The 15,754-nt window shown below is 40.3% G+C and overlaps 1 protein-coding gene across 5 annotated transcripts in view; it reads right to left on the bottom strand.

The window, feature by feature from the left end:
• The window catches only part of PCCA (propionyl-CoA carboxylase subunit alpha), a 369,734-nt gene that overhangs the window by 143,319 nt on the left and 210,661 nt on the right, over positions 1–15,754 (bottom strand). For all 5 annotated transcript variants that reach the window (XM_079138616.1, XM_079138618.1, XM_079138619.1 and 2 more), the window contains one exon: positions 11,431–11,533. In XM_079138616.1, the coding sequence (XP_078994742.1) occupies positions 11,431–11,533 (103 nt within the window). The remainder of the gene's footprint in view (positions 1–11,430; positions 11,534–15,754) is intronic.

The raw sequence follows: 15,754 nt of genomic DNA, 5'->3' as shown, positions 1-15,754 counted from the left end.
TGCACGTACTTGAGAAGTTTGGACAGTATTCTGCTGTCGGTGGATGAATTGTTCTATAGATGTCTATTAGTTCTACTTGGTTTAGTGTATTGTCCAAGACTTATACTTCCTTGCTGATTGTCTGTCTAGTTGCCCTATCCGTTACTGAAAGTAGGGTATTAAAGTCTTCACTTATTATTATTATTGAATTGTCTCAGTTTTGCTTCATATATTTGGGGAACTATGTTATTAGGTACATATGTTCAGACTTGTTATGATTTTCTGGCTAACTGACCTTTTTCGTTTGTTTGTTTTTGGTGGTGCTGGGGGTTGAACCCAGGGCCTTGTGCATACACTCTACCAACTGAGCTATATCCCCAGCCCCTAACTGACCTTTTATCATGATAAAAATAACCTTCTTTGTCTCTAGTACCAATTTTTATCCTAGTAGTTTGTCTGACATTAGTATTATTAGTAATAAAATACTGGTATCAGTATTACAAATATATTTCCCTGATACCTTGTTTCATCCTTTTTACTTTTAATGTATTTGTGTCTTTGAATTGCTTGCTCTATCACTGAGTTGTACCCTAGACCCTATCTGTTTTGGAGCAAATTCTCTACATACTATTGCAATTTGATTGGCATTAATCCAAATGTGTTGTTTAAAGATAAGTTACTAATTATTATGCCCAGTGTAACTACTAAGAAAATAACTTCAAAAAGCAGTGAAAGGAAAAATCAAGGGAATTAAAAGAGGGCACTAGAAAATATCTATTTAAAATGAAAAGCAATAATTAATTGAGAAATAAAGAAAAATGGTAGGACATACAGAAAACGAGAAGCAAAATGACAGATGTAAATTCTATCTGATGAATAATATGAATATTAGGTCTATATAGACTAAACCTATCAAGCATAGATAATTGACAGAGTAGATGAATTTAAAAAAGATAGGGGCTGGGGTACAACTCAGTGGTACAGAAAGCAATTCAAAGATAAAAGTAAATTGAAAGTAAAAAAATGAAAAGTGGTATCAGGGAGATACATTCGTAATACTATCTTAATTGCCGTGTCTACAATTGAAGATGGATCAGTCAGCACAAATCTATTACTGAACCACATAGTGTACTTTTTCATTTTAGACATCATACTTTTTACTTCCAATTTTTTTGTTATATATCTTATCATTCATATCTATTTATTGTTATTTTCTATTTAGTGAATTATGGCTGCCATATTTTCCTTTAATTCCTCATACCTCATTTCACTTAGTTCTTTAAATATATTTATAACCGCTTATTTCAGGTTACTGTGTAATGAATCCAACAGCGAGGTGCCGTCCTGGGCAGTTTCTATGGACTTCTTTTTCTGGAAACAGGTAGGTCATACTTTCATGTTTCTTTGCATGTCTTATAACTCTTCATTGAAAACTAGACATTTTAGATAAAATAATGTGACAGACATGGAAATTAGGTTTCCTCTCCTCCAGAGGACAAAAACCTGCACTTTGCTGTTCCCCTGTGGCATCCTCCAGAGTGTAGAGTGTCTATCTATCCTATCTGAACTTAAGGTTCTTAAAGGACAGGGCCTGTTCTGTTATTGCTGTTAGGCCCGTATATCTTATCACATGAAGCATTTTTTCTTATTTTTGGAATGACCTAATAACTAATTCTGAAGGCAAATATTTTCATCATTAAAGATATATAGAGGGATTCACTGAAAGAAGATGACCTTTGTGAAGTAAATGGTCAGAACACTAGTCACCTAGATCAATTCAAGATCATTAGTGACATGAACACTCAAAAGAGCAAATCAGTCTCACAGGCTGTGAATAACCAGAACATCCAAAGAGGAACCAAATCAAGAGTATTTTAAAACATACATATACTCTAAAGTTAAAAGAAAAAAAGAAAGATGGAAGCCTAATTCAGAATCTGTCCTACAGATTAATATGAAAGTTTTAGTGATTACACAATGAAATATAAGAAGACTTAAAAAGCTACTATGCTAATATCTTTCAAAGCAATAACACTTTCAAACAACATGGTTTAGTATTCTCTTCTTTTCCTTAGACACATATATTTATGTGTCTTAGTACATTCCAAATTTTATAGAATCTACTCATAGAACAAATTTCACTGAAATATTATTCAGGATGGAGCTGAAAATCTGAAAACTAGCTCTGTAAAGGAAAATTCAAGTCTAGTCAAGTCAGTTAAAAGAATCAAGAATGAAGTATGTGTATTTTCCTCTTTATTAATCTGTTATGAACCGTTTATTTAAAAAAAAAAAGACAGTACTGAAGTAAACTGAAAAACAAAAGGTCAAGGAACACAGTGCCCAAATCACTCGCCAAGAACAGATCCCCATGCACCCTTTTTTATTTTTTTTATTGTGAGACAGGGTCTCGCTGAGTTGCTCAGAGCCCCACCAATTTGCTGAGGCTGGCTTTGAACTCAGGATCCTCCTGCCTCATACAAGTCACTGGGATTACAGGCATGTGCCACCGTGTCCAACGGAAACAGACATTTAATCTCACTCTAGTATATCTTATTACTTAATCCATCATCAAATATGTAAGTCATTGTGGCCTCTGTATGCAAATAAAGGGGAAAAGCATTATACTGAAAAATCAAGTAATATATTTTAAAGATATATTTTTCTATTTGTACCAATACCATTACTCTATAAATTTTTTATTTATCTCACTGACAAATCTCTCTAAAGCAATTTTAAATCCTTCTTTGGAACAAGACTGAACACAAATGTATACAAATATTGCTCCATTACCTACAGAAAATTGCTTTATACAGATCGGCTAACTTGAATTTTTAATAATAATCTTTGTATTATGTAAATTAATCTTTTGACATTTTATTATAAATGCACTGATGGTGTTGATTTAGTTTCAATTCAAAAATCAAGGATTTCATTACCCTATAAAACATATCCAGAGTTCAAAGTATTTAAGGGGGGTTAAACAAAATGCAAACATTTAATGCAACATTAAGCATGTGAAATAAAAACTTGATTGCCTAAAGAAAGCATACTATGCTGTTACCCTGGTGACAGGTTAAAAAAGGGATTGTGAGCTGAATAGCGGTATGATATGAAATTAAAATGTTTCACATTGAACAATCCAAAATGAATTGGGAAAGGTTAGAGTAGAGGAGAGAGAAATCAATTCTCTGATGGCAGTGGTGAATGGGACAGAAGCATGAATAGGATTTGCCAGTGGGGTGCGACAGCTGCCAAGTATCCTGCAGCCAGAGAATTACAATAATACTGATGAAGTGTGCAAGAGTGTCTGGAATCATTGCAGGGAAGAGAGAAATTCTCCTACAATAATGAGGCTATTCTGTCTCCCATTCAGCTCTTATAGTACAATCAAATTAAAGAAAGATATTTTAAAATGTGATACTTCACAAAATAAATATATAAATAGCCCATTTTTATCCACTTAATCAATATTCTGTGTTTAATATCACTTAGACTTCTAAGTCGCCCAAGACACAGTCATGTTAGATAACAGAAAATGTCATAACAGAGACAGTAAAAAGTAAGGCAAGCTTAAAGGAAATGACTGAATTGGTGTTTTCTCACCTCTTACTGCTTTTAAGGGATTTATTTGAGCAAATGGAAGTAGGTATCTCCAAAGAGATAGCCCGGTCTATGTGTGTGTGTAAATATACAAAGTATCATTTTTATTATACATTCAGCTATTAGAACATCAATTTCACTCTCATAATGATGTGGCTTATCTGAGAACACACATGAAATGAGTATGATACAAAATCTGTTTTTTTAATAGATTGTATACATGCGTTATAACATGGCACCTCCTTTAAATTCAGAGACATTCAAACAAAAAGGCGATTTGTACAACAACACTGGATTTTCCTTGGGAATTATTTTCAAATGGCTACTTTTTTCTGTATTCCTTTCCCACTATCCTTCAATAATGAAGACAGTATTTTAAAACCTGAAACTTTTATCATCCAATTGAAAACTTAGTCACAGACAAATGAATTATATATCTGAAACCAAAAAAGGTCATGTTTTTTTAATAGCAAGAAAAAAAATCTCAGATAATTGCATCTGTCAGGTTGGAATCATTAGGACATTGAGCCTCTATTTTATCAGGAAGCCAGATGAGAAAAGAAAATACAATTCAGGTGTACGCACAACAGCAGCACATAGAATTCACGTGAATGTAGTTTCCCCACTCAACTGTGCTTGAAAGAGTTAAATGAGACAGGTTGTGGGGCCAGTCAGGACACCTGATATGTTCCATCAAGTCTGAGCACAAAGTGCTTGTTATACGCCGACTCCATAAAGTCAAGGTAATTCTCCAGTAAAGTGCATGCTTTATTTTAACCTTTCAGGCTGAACTATTTTCATCAATATTATCATAGGCCACGGTGAGGGTGTTCCGTTTTCTCAGTCTTTAAACTGTGCTCAAATATCATGAGAGAAATTATAAAGTAAAACCTGTGACCTCATGCAATTCAAATCATATCAGAGCTGAAGACGACTTCAGTCACCACCCGCCCAACACTGCCATTTTTTCAGAGGATGAGCCCCAAAGTTGAAGCACTTTTTCCAAAGGCATGTGCCACCTTGATACCTGGCAGGGATCAGGAACCAAACTCCTGACTCCTCACTCAGGCTGGTTCCACTCACTGCACGGTGCCAATGACCCTGACAACTCAGAGCCAGGCGAATCACCCTGACAACTCAGAGCCAGGCGAAGGGCAGAGGAACCAAAGCCCCTGACGGTTCCCAGCCTGCATAACTGACTGGAGGGAACGCCCCAGGTAGGCAAGCTGGCAGCAGGAGCGCGCATCCTCAGTGCGGCAGAGCGTCCTACCTGCGATGCCGGTGAGCACTGCGCGGTGTCCTCAAGCAAACCGATTCTCTAGATTCATCAATTCTATCAGAGCCAAAAGTTTGGATCTTAGGCTAATTTTTTTAAAATGCTTTTTAGTTGTCAATGGATCCTTTATTTTATTTATTTATTTTCCTGCGGTGCTGAGGATCGAACCCAGGGCCTCACACAGGCCAGGCAAGCGCCCCACCACTGAGCCACGACTCCAGCCCTTAGGTTAATTTTTTAAAAGTGCTAATGTACAATTTTGAAAACCACTTTTTTGAAGAGTAAGTAAAATGGCAAAACGTTGGCAATGTAAAGGTGTATTTTCAAAAAAGGACATCCTCTGGAGTCGATCAGCCCTCCTCTGTAAAATCAAAGGCCTAGGCTTTCGGCAAGTGCGCAGGAGCAGGCGATGCGCCGGGGCTGCCAGCACGGGCCCCGGCTTCTCTCGTCCCACTCTCTTGGGCTCTGACCTGAAGCCCCACTTGGCTCTTGCGTGGTCTCCGGGCCGCCTCGCTGTGAAATGCCACGGGCAATGGTCGCCTTTGGCCCTCCTGGCCTGAGGCCGTGGACTCCCGCCCCTGCCCTCTTCCTTCTCTTGGCTGCCAAACTCACCCACACCGCTGCCCTCCTTCCCGCTGCTCTTTCTCCGGCCCCTTCGCTGGATCCTCTCCATCCTCCACGAGTGTCAGTGCTGTGGCTCTCGGGGCGTGGGCTTGGGACCACAACCCCTGCTGGCCTCCCAGCCTGCACTCCCGCCGCTTCCATTCATTGACAGTGCTGCCGCCAGGAAGCCCTGGAGAGTTAGTTCATACTCACATCGAGCTCGCCTTCACTCAAGACCTGCAGTGGCTCCCCACTTCACTCAGTCAAAGCCTCAGTCCTCGCCACAGGTGACCCAACGACCTCCTCCTACTCCATAACTTACTCGCGCTCTCCGGGCAAGTTCTGCTGACCTCCTTGCTATTTTTAAAAAATGCTAGGTATACTCCAGCCCCAGGCCCTTTGCATCTACTGCTTCCTCTGACCACAAGACTCGATATCCACAAGACTCATTCTTTTCCTTCCTTTGTGCTGATGTTAATTTTCTCAGCAAAACATTCCCTGCTGTCTAAATTAAAACCATAACTTTCCACCATCCACCCTTAGGGGCACTCTATTCTTCCCTGTTTCGTTTTTCCTTAACAAAATAACCATTTATAACATAACATTTATCATCATGTGATACACTACAGATCTTGCTGATCTCTTCTGTCTTTCCTCCACTTGAACCTAAGCTCCTGGGAGTAGAAATTTCATTTGTTTTCTTTTAATCATGCTGTAAATTCTCTAAGTTTTCTAATTCAAACTCATGATAACCAGTATGTACCTTCCAAGGCATATGGCATTTAATGCCTGTGTTTGATTCTCTTATTCAATAAGGAATGAAAAGACGCATCCTTAATAAAAGAGAATATTTCAAACTGACAGAGAACATACTTGTTGCTACTGCAATGGTTAAGGCTTTCTGTTAGGAACAAAATCAGAGTGTCACTATCCATGACCCAGAACCTTTGACATCACAGAGAAAGAAGAAACTGGTGAAGGGAAGCTAAAAGGTAACCGGCACTGTGTTAAGCAGTTTATATCTCATTGGACATGAACAGAAACCTTTCTGTACAAACTGTTACTATCTCCTCACGGGCAGAACCACGGGCAAATCCATCACAGGCCCAGAGGTCTGTGCGCTCACGCGCCAAGGTACGTGAGATGCTGGCACGGGGGCCCAGGCCCACAGTCACACTACTCAGGGGTCAAGGAAGAGGGTCACTTGGCCCAGGAGTTCAAGACCAGCCAGGGCAACACAGCAAGACCCTGTCTCGAATAAACAAAACAAGCAAACGAACACGCAAGCCAGCTGAAAACCCGTAAGACTCACAGAAAGGAAGACGTGGAACCACATTGGTAGAGGATGCAATCACTTGAAAGCATCCCAAGTGATTCAGGAGGAGTAATTATTACAAAGAAAATACAGATACTACAATAGCCAAATCCTAGAAAGAGGAGCAGGATGGTGGTTAGCAGGGGCAGCAAGGAAGCAGAGTTCTTCAGGATATGGAGTTTCCGCTGTTCAAGGTCCAGAGGTTCTAGAGAGCTACTGCTCCAGGATGTGCAGGCAGTCAAGACTGCTGAACAACCCACCTAGAAATGTGTAAGACGGTGAAAATGTTTATGGTCTTCTACCACAATAAAGATAAGTGTAAATATCATCAGTTCTCCTCACCATATGTAAATTCCAGATGGATTAAAGAGTTGCTAATTTTTCTAATTGTTCACTTGTAATATAAATGCTTAGGATTCTAAACACATCCTCTGGGGACTGGAGAAAACAGTGAAGAAAGAAAGAAAAGCAAACGAACAACAACAAAAAAAGAATCCAACAAAACTTAATGTATTTATAACTGCAATAAAAATACTGTGCGGTGGGGGGGTACCAGAGATTGAACCCAGGGGCACTTAACCACTGAGCCACATCCCCAGTACTTTCTTAGACTTTTATTTAGAGACAGGGTCTTGCTGAGTTGCTGGGGCCTTGCTAAGTTGCTGAGGTTGGCTTTGAGCTCATGATCCTCCAGCCTCAGCCTCCCAAGCTGCTGAAATTATAGGCATGCACCACTGTACCCAGCAAAATACTTCTAGGAAACTCACAGAGCTGACATTTACTTTCACACACACTCGAACACCCTGAAATATATTTAACTTATGCAAACAGATACCATTCCCCAGGCCCAGGCTGCAGCAGGGCTCATCCCTGAGCATGACCTTTAAGAGAGAGTCAGAGGCTTCTATGGAACCAGAAGAGCAAACCCCCTGCTTTGCTCTTAAAACCTGCAGAACCTGCCCTCTCTAGGAAAGGCAAATTTGGTCACCAGCTATCCCACTATGGAGAAGTGGCCCACCCAGCACTAGAAACAATCATCCCTACAATGCTGAGATGAGCAGAGAGATGACACTCATTGGAACTAGAAAGGTTGAGTGACAGAGTAAGAAAGGATGGAGGATAATTTGCAGAGTGACAAAACCTAACAAAAGAAAGGAATCACTGTAGCAAACACGATGAAGCAAGAAGGAGGACAGCCATTTGGTGAGGGCAGAAGGGCACACTCACCTGGTGGCTGTGAGCCAGGACCCAGCAAGTTACCCTAACTCTCAGAAAGGAAACCCTGCCCCAGGGACGACATCTGAATCCCAGGAGACAGGCATTTCAAGCAAAAATAAAGTTGATTAGAAGAAAAGAACACACAGGTATTCATTATCAGTGAAACAAATTATTATACCAGACCACAGTGCCTACAAAATCATTTTAGCTTCAACTAATGTGAAGCAGTTGTTTTATGCAGTTTTTGATGGTTTATTTCTGTCAAAGAAAGTGGTAAGTTGTTGGTTGGTTGGTTGGTTTTAGTGCTAGGAATTGAACCCAGGGCCTTGCTCATGCAAAACAAGCACTCTCACCCTGAGCTACACCCTCCAGCCCAAAAGTGTTTTTTTTTTTTTTTTTAAAGAATGATTATGAAGAAAAATAACTCCATAGCAAGTCCACATGCATTTATATAAAAAAAGTTCAAATTATATTTTATCCTCATCCTAAAAAAAATTGCTATAATTTCTGACCTTGATGTTTCTTTTTTTCCCTAAAATGTACTGCTATCATTTTACTATCTAAATATTAAGGGTACATATTATTGTCCTTTTCCAAGTCATAAATGATGAAAGAGTAAAACCCACAGAGAAACTGGGAAAATAAGATCAGCAGCCAAAATAAGCAACACAGGAAGGGCTGCTGGCTACTGGTTTGGAAGCCAAAACACTACAAGAACACGCCCAGGACAGCATGTGGAGCCACACCTGGAGGGTGACTCAGACTCCATTCCCAAGCTGGTTGTTACCGCGTGCCTCAGAAGCCAAACCATAGAGACGCAAACGCCTACATGGGCTCTGACGACACAGGCAGGGCCTGGGACTTCTGCAAATAAGCAAAAACAACTTCAGATTCACCTCCACCAAACCAGACCATGCCTTGTCCAGAGGAGGAACATGTTCTGCTAGATATTAGAGGCCTCTACTGCTATGGGTGGTGCCAATGCCACAAAAATCTGGCCTGTTGAATAAATGATATGCTCAACCAAAAACAAACTCACTTAAATGAATAATTATATGAGAAATGTATGTACAATTAACTGCATGACTCAACTTTTGACCTACATACATTATTAATGTTTTCCAATATCTAAAAGATACCAGCTCAAAAACAAGATATTTAAGATGCAACAATTAACAAAATTAACAATTAACATATTTATAATTTTAGGCAGAAATCATGCAGAAGACAAATACAAAGGAAGATTACTTTAAGGGATAAAACTATTGAAGGCAGCACCAGCAGCTGGGGCAGGGGCCCCTGCTGCGATCTGGTAATGTTCAGTATCTACACGTAGGAAGGGATGTGGGTTGCGCGGGAGCATCCATTTGGTAGGACCCTATAGGTCAGACCGCTCTTCTCGTGTATGTGCATTTTACCCTAAAAAACTTACAAGTAAAAAAGGGAGGAGTGGGTAGAGGTTAAGATGGAACAAGGAAAGTAGATTTTTGATGGTTGTTAAAGCTGGGTAATGACTAACGAGCTCATTTGACTACCCTGCTTATTTTGTATGTGTTTTAAATCCTCTATACTCAAAAATTAATTTAAAACGTTTCCAAAGACCATTTAACAAATAGTGGAAATATTCACAATATAATGTGTTTAAAAAAAAAAGAAAAGAAAAGAAAAAGAATAAAAACTACATTCCCAGGCTGGGGGTGTGGCTCAGTGGTACAGCACTTGCCTAGCACTTGTGAGGCACTGGGTTCGATCCTCAGCACCACATAAAAAATAAAGATATTGTGTCCATCTAAAAAATAAAAAATATTAAAAAACAAAAAAAACAGACTACATTCCCAGTGTGAATCTAATAATGGAAAGCATATACACTACATGTGCACTCAAATATGTGTGAGTACGTACACACATATACAGATACCAGTATGTGTGTATGCACATATGTGTGTGTATATATGGCTGTGCTGGGGATTGAACCCAGGACCTTGTACATGCCAGGCAAGTGCTCCACTACTGAGCTACATCCCCAGCTCAATCCTTTTTAAAATTTTTTGGAGACAGGATCTTGTTAAATTATTGAGGCTAACCTCAAACTTGAGATCCTCTTGCCTCAGCCTCCAAACTGGCTTGCAGACATACAACACCAGGACCAGCTACCTTTTATCTTTTAAAATCCTCTTGGTGATTCTTACCCAGAATATTACGTTTGTCAAAAGAATAATAAAAAGCAATACTAGGGATGCAATTCAGGTTTTAAAGCCAAAGCTAGGATCTCTCCCTCACACACATTCCTCTAGAAGAGTACTGTCAATAGACCTTGATGGAAACAGAACGGCCATAATGAAAAGATGTTTGTGTTAGCCCAATGTATAACCACTAACCACATGTGGTTAGTATGACTACAAAAGCGGTTTTTAAGTTTGATTTTAATGGCCACCTGTGGCTGGTGGTCATGTATTCTGCAAAGCACAACGGAAGGGAAAAAGTCGCCACCAGATTCATGGTCCTACTGACCATTTTCCCGCTCCTTCCACAGAAATGTGCTGATGTCTATATCCTCTCATCTCTCCCTGTATATCTACTAAAGCATGATGTTAAAAAGTACACACTAACTTCTCGTACTTTCTCTTGAGAAATACAACAAATGAGGAGTACCAGTTACTCTGACATTTTCTGAGCAAAATCACGTCATCCATTAAAATACAGCCTAACCTCCATTTGGTTTTTCTTCTACCTGCTTCCTCGGGATCACTTTTGAGTTTCTGATTTGTGCTTTTATGGTCAACTTTCACCTTTTCTTCCTTTTGTTTTTGATCTTTGCCCTTGTAGAAAAGCAAAAGGGAAGGAAAAGAAATTGAAGTAACACAATTTTCCCAACAGATTTACTCTAGCAAGCACGCACACTCATGGTACACGGTCGATCACCCAGAAGCACCAGTGTGACTAGGGTTTTGTTTTTACTTACCCTTTCACCTGGGTCCTGGGGAGCTAAAAGGTATGCGTAGGGCTTACAAGAAACTCTCTCATCCTGGTATAAATTCCTTTTTACACCTTATAGTTTCTGAAATGCATCTTTTAACTACCCAGATTAACTCGAAATTGTTAACACTATAACACTTTTCAAAAAAATTTTAAACACCAACAAAGCAATAACATAGAATAATAAATTGAATGGATTTTGTAACAGATTTCAGAACATCTCACTTTCCTATCCAAGTCAAAGAGGCCGAAATCCCTTTTTTACTTTAATTTAAAAAACTTGTTAGAAAAAAATATACAAAATATCACATTTAAACAATGATTTTATTGTACTTCCCCCAAAGAGCCATCAGAAGATCTAGTACTGAAATCACCCAGATTTTTTATGGGCTATTTCCTGTGCAGATGAGATCAGCAACATTTCCTGCTCATTCACTCTGTTGTGGAAGACCCACCATACCTTGAATGATCTTGAAAGTGCTGTGCTCGTAACTGGGATGCCACAAACAAGGAGGATGCAATCGCCAGTAGCTGGTCCTTCTCACTCTCTGTTAACGCATGTCCTGAGGGAAATGAATTGACCAGTCCATCAGCAACAGGGACAACGTTAACACCTGTGCTTCCGTCTTACAGAATCACTACCCACTCGAACTAGAGTTTTATCAGGCATCTATCACGGTTTAGTACCGTACAAGACGCAGGAGTCAGGGTGCAAGACCGTTCAGCAAGACAAAACCCCTGCTCACTGGAAGTTTACTGTCATATTTGGGAAAGGAGATCTTAGATGCGCAGAGCAAAACCATCATAAATACACCATGCCCACGGAATCCCTAGGGAAAGCTCAAGCTCCTCATGTCTGCTGCTCTTCCTCACTCCCACCCAAATGTCACTCCTAAGGAAACTGAAAATAAAGGGCTAGAAATTCAGCCTCTGCAGAAGAGGAGCGATGCCCATCAAGGACAAGGGCAAGTCCGTGTTTTCTAGTGCAAGGATTCAGAGAAAATAAAGGTGTGAGTCTCTTGCCTCTGTGCACCAACTCAGGGCCCGGGGCCCGTTCCATCAGCTGACCAATTTCTCTCTTCCTCACTCTCTCTTCCCACCATAATGTAGCTGACCTGAGGGGCAGTGTTCTAGCCTGGGAAGGTCTGGGGAGGACCCCTGGTGTGGCCGAGTGCTGTGCACCAGGGAAACCTCCTCCATGCAGAGTTAATCCGGAAGAAGAGTGAGTGGAGGGCCATCCCAGGCTCCAGGGCCTGCAGGCTGGCATCCCCCGGAGCTTCTAAAGCTACTCACCCCAGTACTGCATGAGGCAGCGAGTAATAAATGGTACAGCAGGAGCCACGTGAGGGAGGGCTGTACCATCAGCAGGAAGAGGCTATTTATACAGTTCAAGACAGAAAAAGTTTTCTGAATTTATTTGAAAGAAATGATCTGAACATTATGTCTACAACTCACTCGAAACAGAAATGAAACTAAAAATATCCAAAATTAAAACACACTTTTGGGCTGGGGTTATGGCTCAGTGGTAGAGCACTTGCCTAGCATGTGTGAGGTCCTGGGTTCAATCCTCAGCACCACATATAAACAAATTAATAACAAAGGACCATCGACAACCAAAAAAATAAAAATAAAGTAAAATACAAACACTTTCAAGATCTGAAGTACATTTTTCTATGGGAAGGTGTTTCATGAAACTGAAGAGTAGGGAAAGCCCAAGAAATCCATCCCCCTTCAAGACAAACCCAAAGCTATGTAAACCCCAACACGAATGTGGTCTACTGACTGGTCCTGGGATTGGACCACAGACAGCTTCAGTAGCTGACAGGCTTTGGAAAGTTCCTGATACTCTCCTGACATTGGAAGAGTGATGTAAACATCTCATGCAATTCCGTAATAAATTATCCTGTAAGAAATTTGGTCTCACTCTTCTCAAGATGAGCAGTCTAGAGGAGAGTTCCCGAAGCTTGGTCTACAGATAACTAGAGGTCCCCAGGAGCCATTGAGGGTCCTGCAAGGTTAAAATGATTTTCACAGTACTAAGATTTATTTTCCTTTTCAAAGGGGTGAAAAAAAAAAAAAAAAAAACTCTCATTTTCTCAGGAGTTCCTAGATCTGCAGCGGTTCCTAGTTCTGAGGGATAATGTGTGATGACATCATTGCTCTCATGTCAAAGCAAAATGGATTTACTATCATTACCTTTAAAACGAACTGATAAAAATTTTTTTTTTTTTTTTTTTTTTTGGTGCTGGGGATCGAACCCAGGGCCTTGTGCTTACAAGGCAAGCACTCTACCGACTGAGCTATCTCCCCAGCCCCTAAAATTTTTATTATTATTATTTTTTCTGGTACTAGGGACTGAACCCAAGGGCACTTACTGAACCACATCACTAGCCCTTTTTTAAAATTTTGAGACAGGGCCTTGCTGTTGCTGAAAGCCTCATTAAGTTGCTGAGGCTGGCCTTGAATTTGTGATTCTTCTGCCTTAGCCCCCTACTGGGATTATAGGCACGCACCACTGCACCCAGATAAAAAAGTGAATTATTAAAGTCTTTAAAATTTCTCCAGTTTTAATTTATAATGTGGCAAAATCACAAGCCTTCTGGAGTATGAAGAGGATCAGTTTTCAAATGTCACTGGGCATTTGAATCACCTAGATTAAATGAGCTCCCATTCCTTCATTCCACCTGCAGAGACTGACCAGTAGAAGGTATGGGGAGAGGACGGGCAATCTGCATTTATAACAAGCTCTAGGGGCAAGATATGTCATATCTTCCAACAGAACTGTTTTTGGTCATGTTTATGAACTTATGTAAAGAAATCGGTCCATGAAACCAGCATAGGTGCCCTTTCACAGATAAATGGAAAAAGAATGTGGTACATATACACAAAGGTATATTACTCTGCCATAAAGAAGAATGAAATTATGGCATTTGCAGTAAACAGATGGAAGTGGAGACTATCATCTATGTCAAATAAGCCAAACCCAAAAAAACCAAAAGTCAAATGTTCTCTCTGATATATGGATACTAACACACAATAAGGGACTGGGGAGAATAGAAGTTCACTGGATTAGACAAAGGGGAATGCCAGGAAGGGAATGGGGATGGGAATGGGCAAGACAATAGGATGAATCAGACATAACTTTCCTGTGTTCATACGATCAGTGCAACTCCACGTCATGTTCAATAACAAGAATGGGAAGTTATACTCCATGTACGTATAAGATGTCAGAATACATTCTACTGTCATGTATAACTATAAAGAACAAAGAAAAAAAAAAAAAAAAGGAATCAGTCCATGAACCCTACTTAGTAGGACATGACCAGAAAAACCAATTATCAGTTCACTTTGAACACAGTATTTTTCATGACAATTGTGTGTAACTCTGTGTGTGTGTGTCTCTGTGTGTGTAAAATGCATTTCTTCTACTGGTTCAGAGAACACTTGACAAGCCCTGTCTTCAGGCACACATGCATCGTACATATCATCAGGAATGGAAAGGCAGCACATTCTAGGACCCCTTCAATGGCAAGACAATCAGTATTTCACTTGCCTAATTAATTGTTGGTGTGCAACTCAGGCAGTATGGAGAGAGGAGGTTCCCAAGTTAAATGCAACCATCTTTCCTCACATCCCACTTTGGACTCCACTTGAATGTCCTCCACCATTGGTCCTCTGGTGATGGTGTGCTCATTTTGGGTTAAGCAGGTGTACTGGCTTCCGTTCTTGACTCTGGGCTGATGGGTGAAGACAGGATCTCATCCCCAAACCCCTGTACAGCTGCCATGTGAAGCGGAGGATGCACGCGGCCCGCCAGCCTGCAGGAGAGCAAGTCCTGGGGGGCAGCCAGCACTTCTGCCTACTAGTGAGTCCTACCTGCCCAGAACTCTGCCTGGGACATATTCACATATTCAAGTGCTTTTGGATCCTCCCATCCCTTTCCACAGAAAGAACATAAAGTGATAATAAACAAGTCTATTTCTCCCATCGACACTTTAGGATTCAACTTTCCTATGTTAAAAGTCTGTAAAAAATTATTTTTTATCTTTTCCTTTTCTAAACTGCAATTCCCTCTCTTTTCCTTAAGCGTCTGTGTCTTCAAAAACTTCCATTCAGTGGGGTTTGGAGTGGAATATGTGGCATATTTAAGCAATTGCCTTTGCTTCAAAATTGGCTGGAGAACTTTCTTCAGCAGTTTTCTCAAAGCTGACAGAGTGAGACACTTCTGTACCCATTTGAAAGTATGCACTGACAGATGCAGGCAATCTCAACTGAGCACAGTCCTCTGGATCGAGTTCTTTCCTATGCAACAGATCTTGCCTTTAGGTTCTCCACCTTCTGGTTTATGGAGTCTGAAGAGGATCTCATTAAACATTCTTGGCATATGTCTTTTTTTTAACCTTCTTTCTGGAAGCTTTATAAAGTTCTTTGTTGTTGCTGCTGTTGTTGATGTGCCCAGGAGTAACCTTTTTTCGTGAATCCCATTTGAACTCAGTGGCTCTTCCAACACCTCAAGACTTTCTAAAGAACAATAAAACCAAGGCTCCCCTACAATTTATTCTATCCTTCATTTATCCATTTTTCTTTTCATTAAACTCCTGTGATATATTCATTACATGCAAAATCTTTTGGCTCTTCCCTCCATATCTCTTACTGCCTGAATGGCTTTATTTACCTTTTTGCTAAATATTTTGGGCTACTTCTTCCAGTTATTCCCTGGATTCGCCCACTGGGTTCTTAGCAGTGACCACCTACCTGTCACTGACTACTGACGAGCGCTCTCT

This window comes from Sciurus vulgaris (assembly GCF_902686455.1).
Source record: "Sciurus vulgaris genome assembly, chromosome: 4".
In the NCBI taxonomy this organism is placed as follows: Eukaryota; Metazoa; Chordata; class Mammalia; order Rodentia; family Sciuridae; genus Sciurus; species Sciurus vulgaris.
Note: the sequence above shows the minus strand (reverse complement) of the source record. Positions and strands in the feature narration are given on the sequence as shown.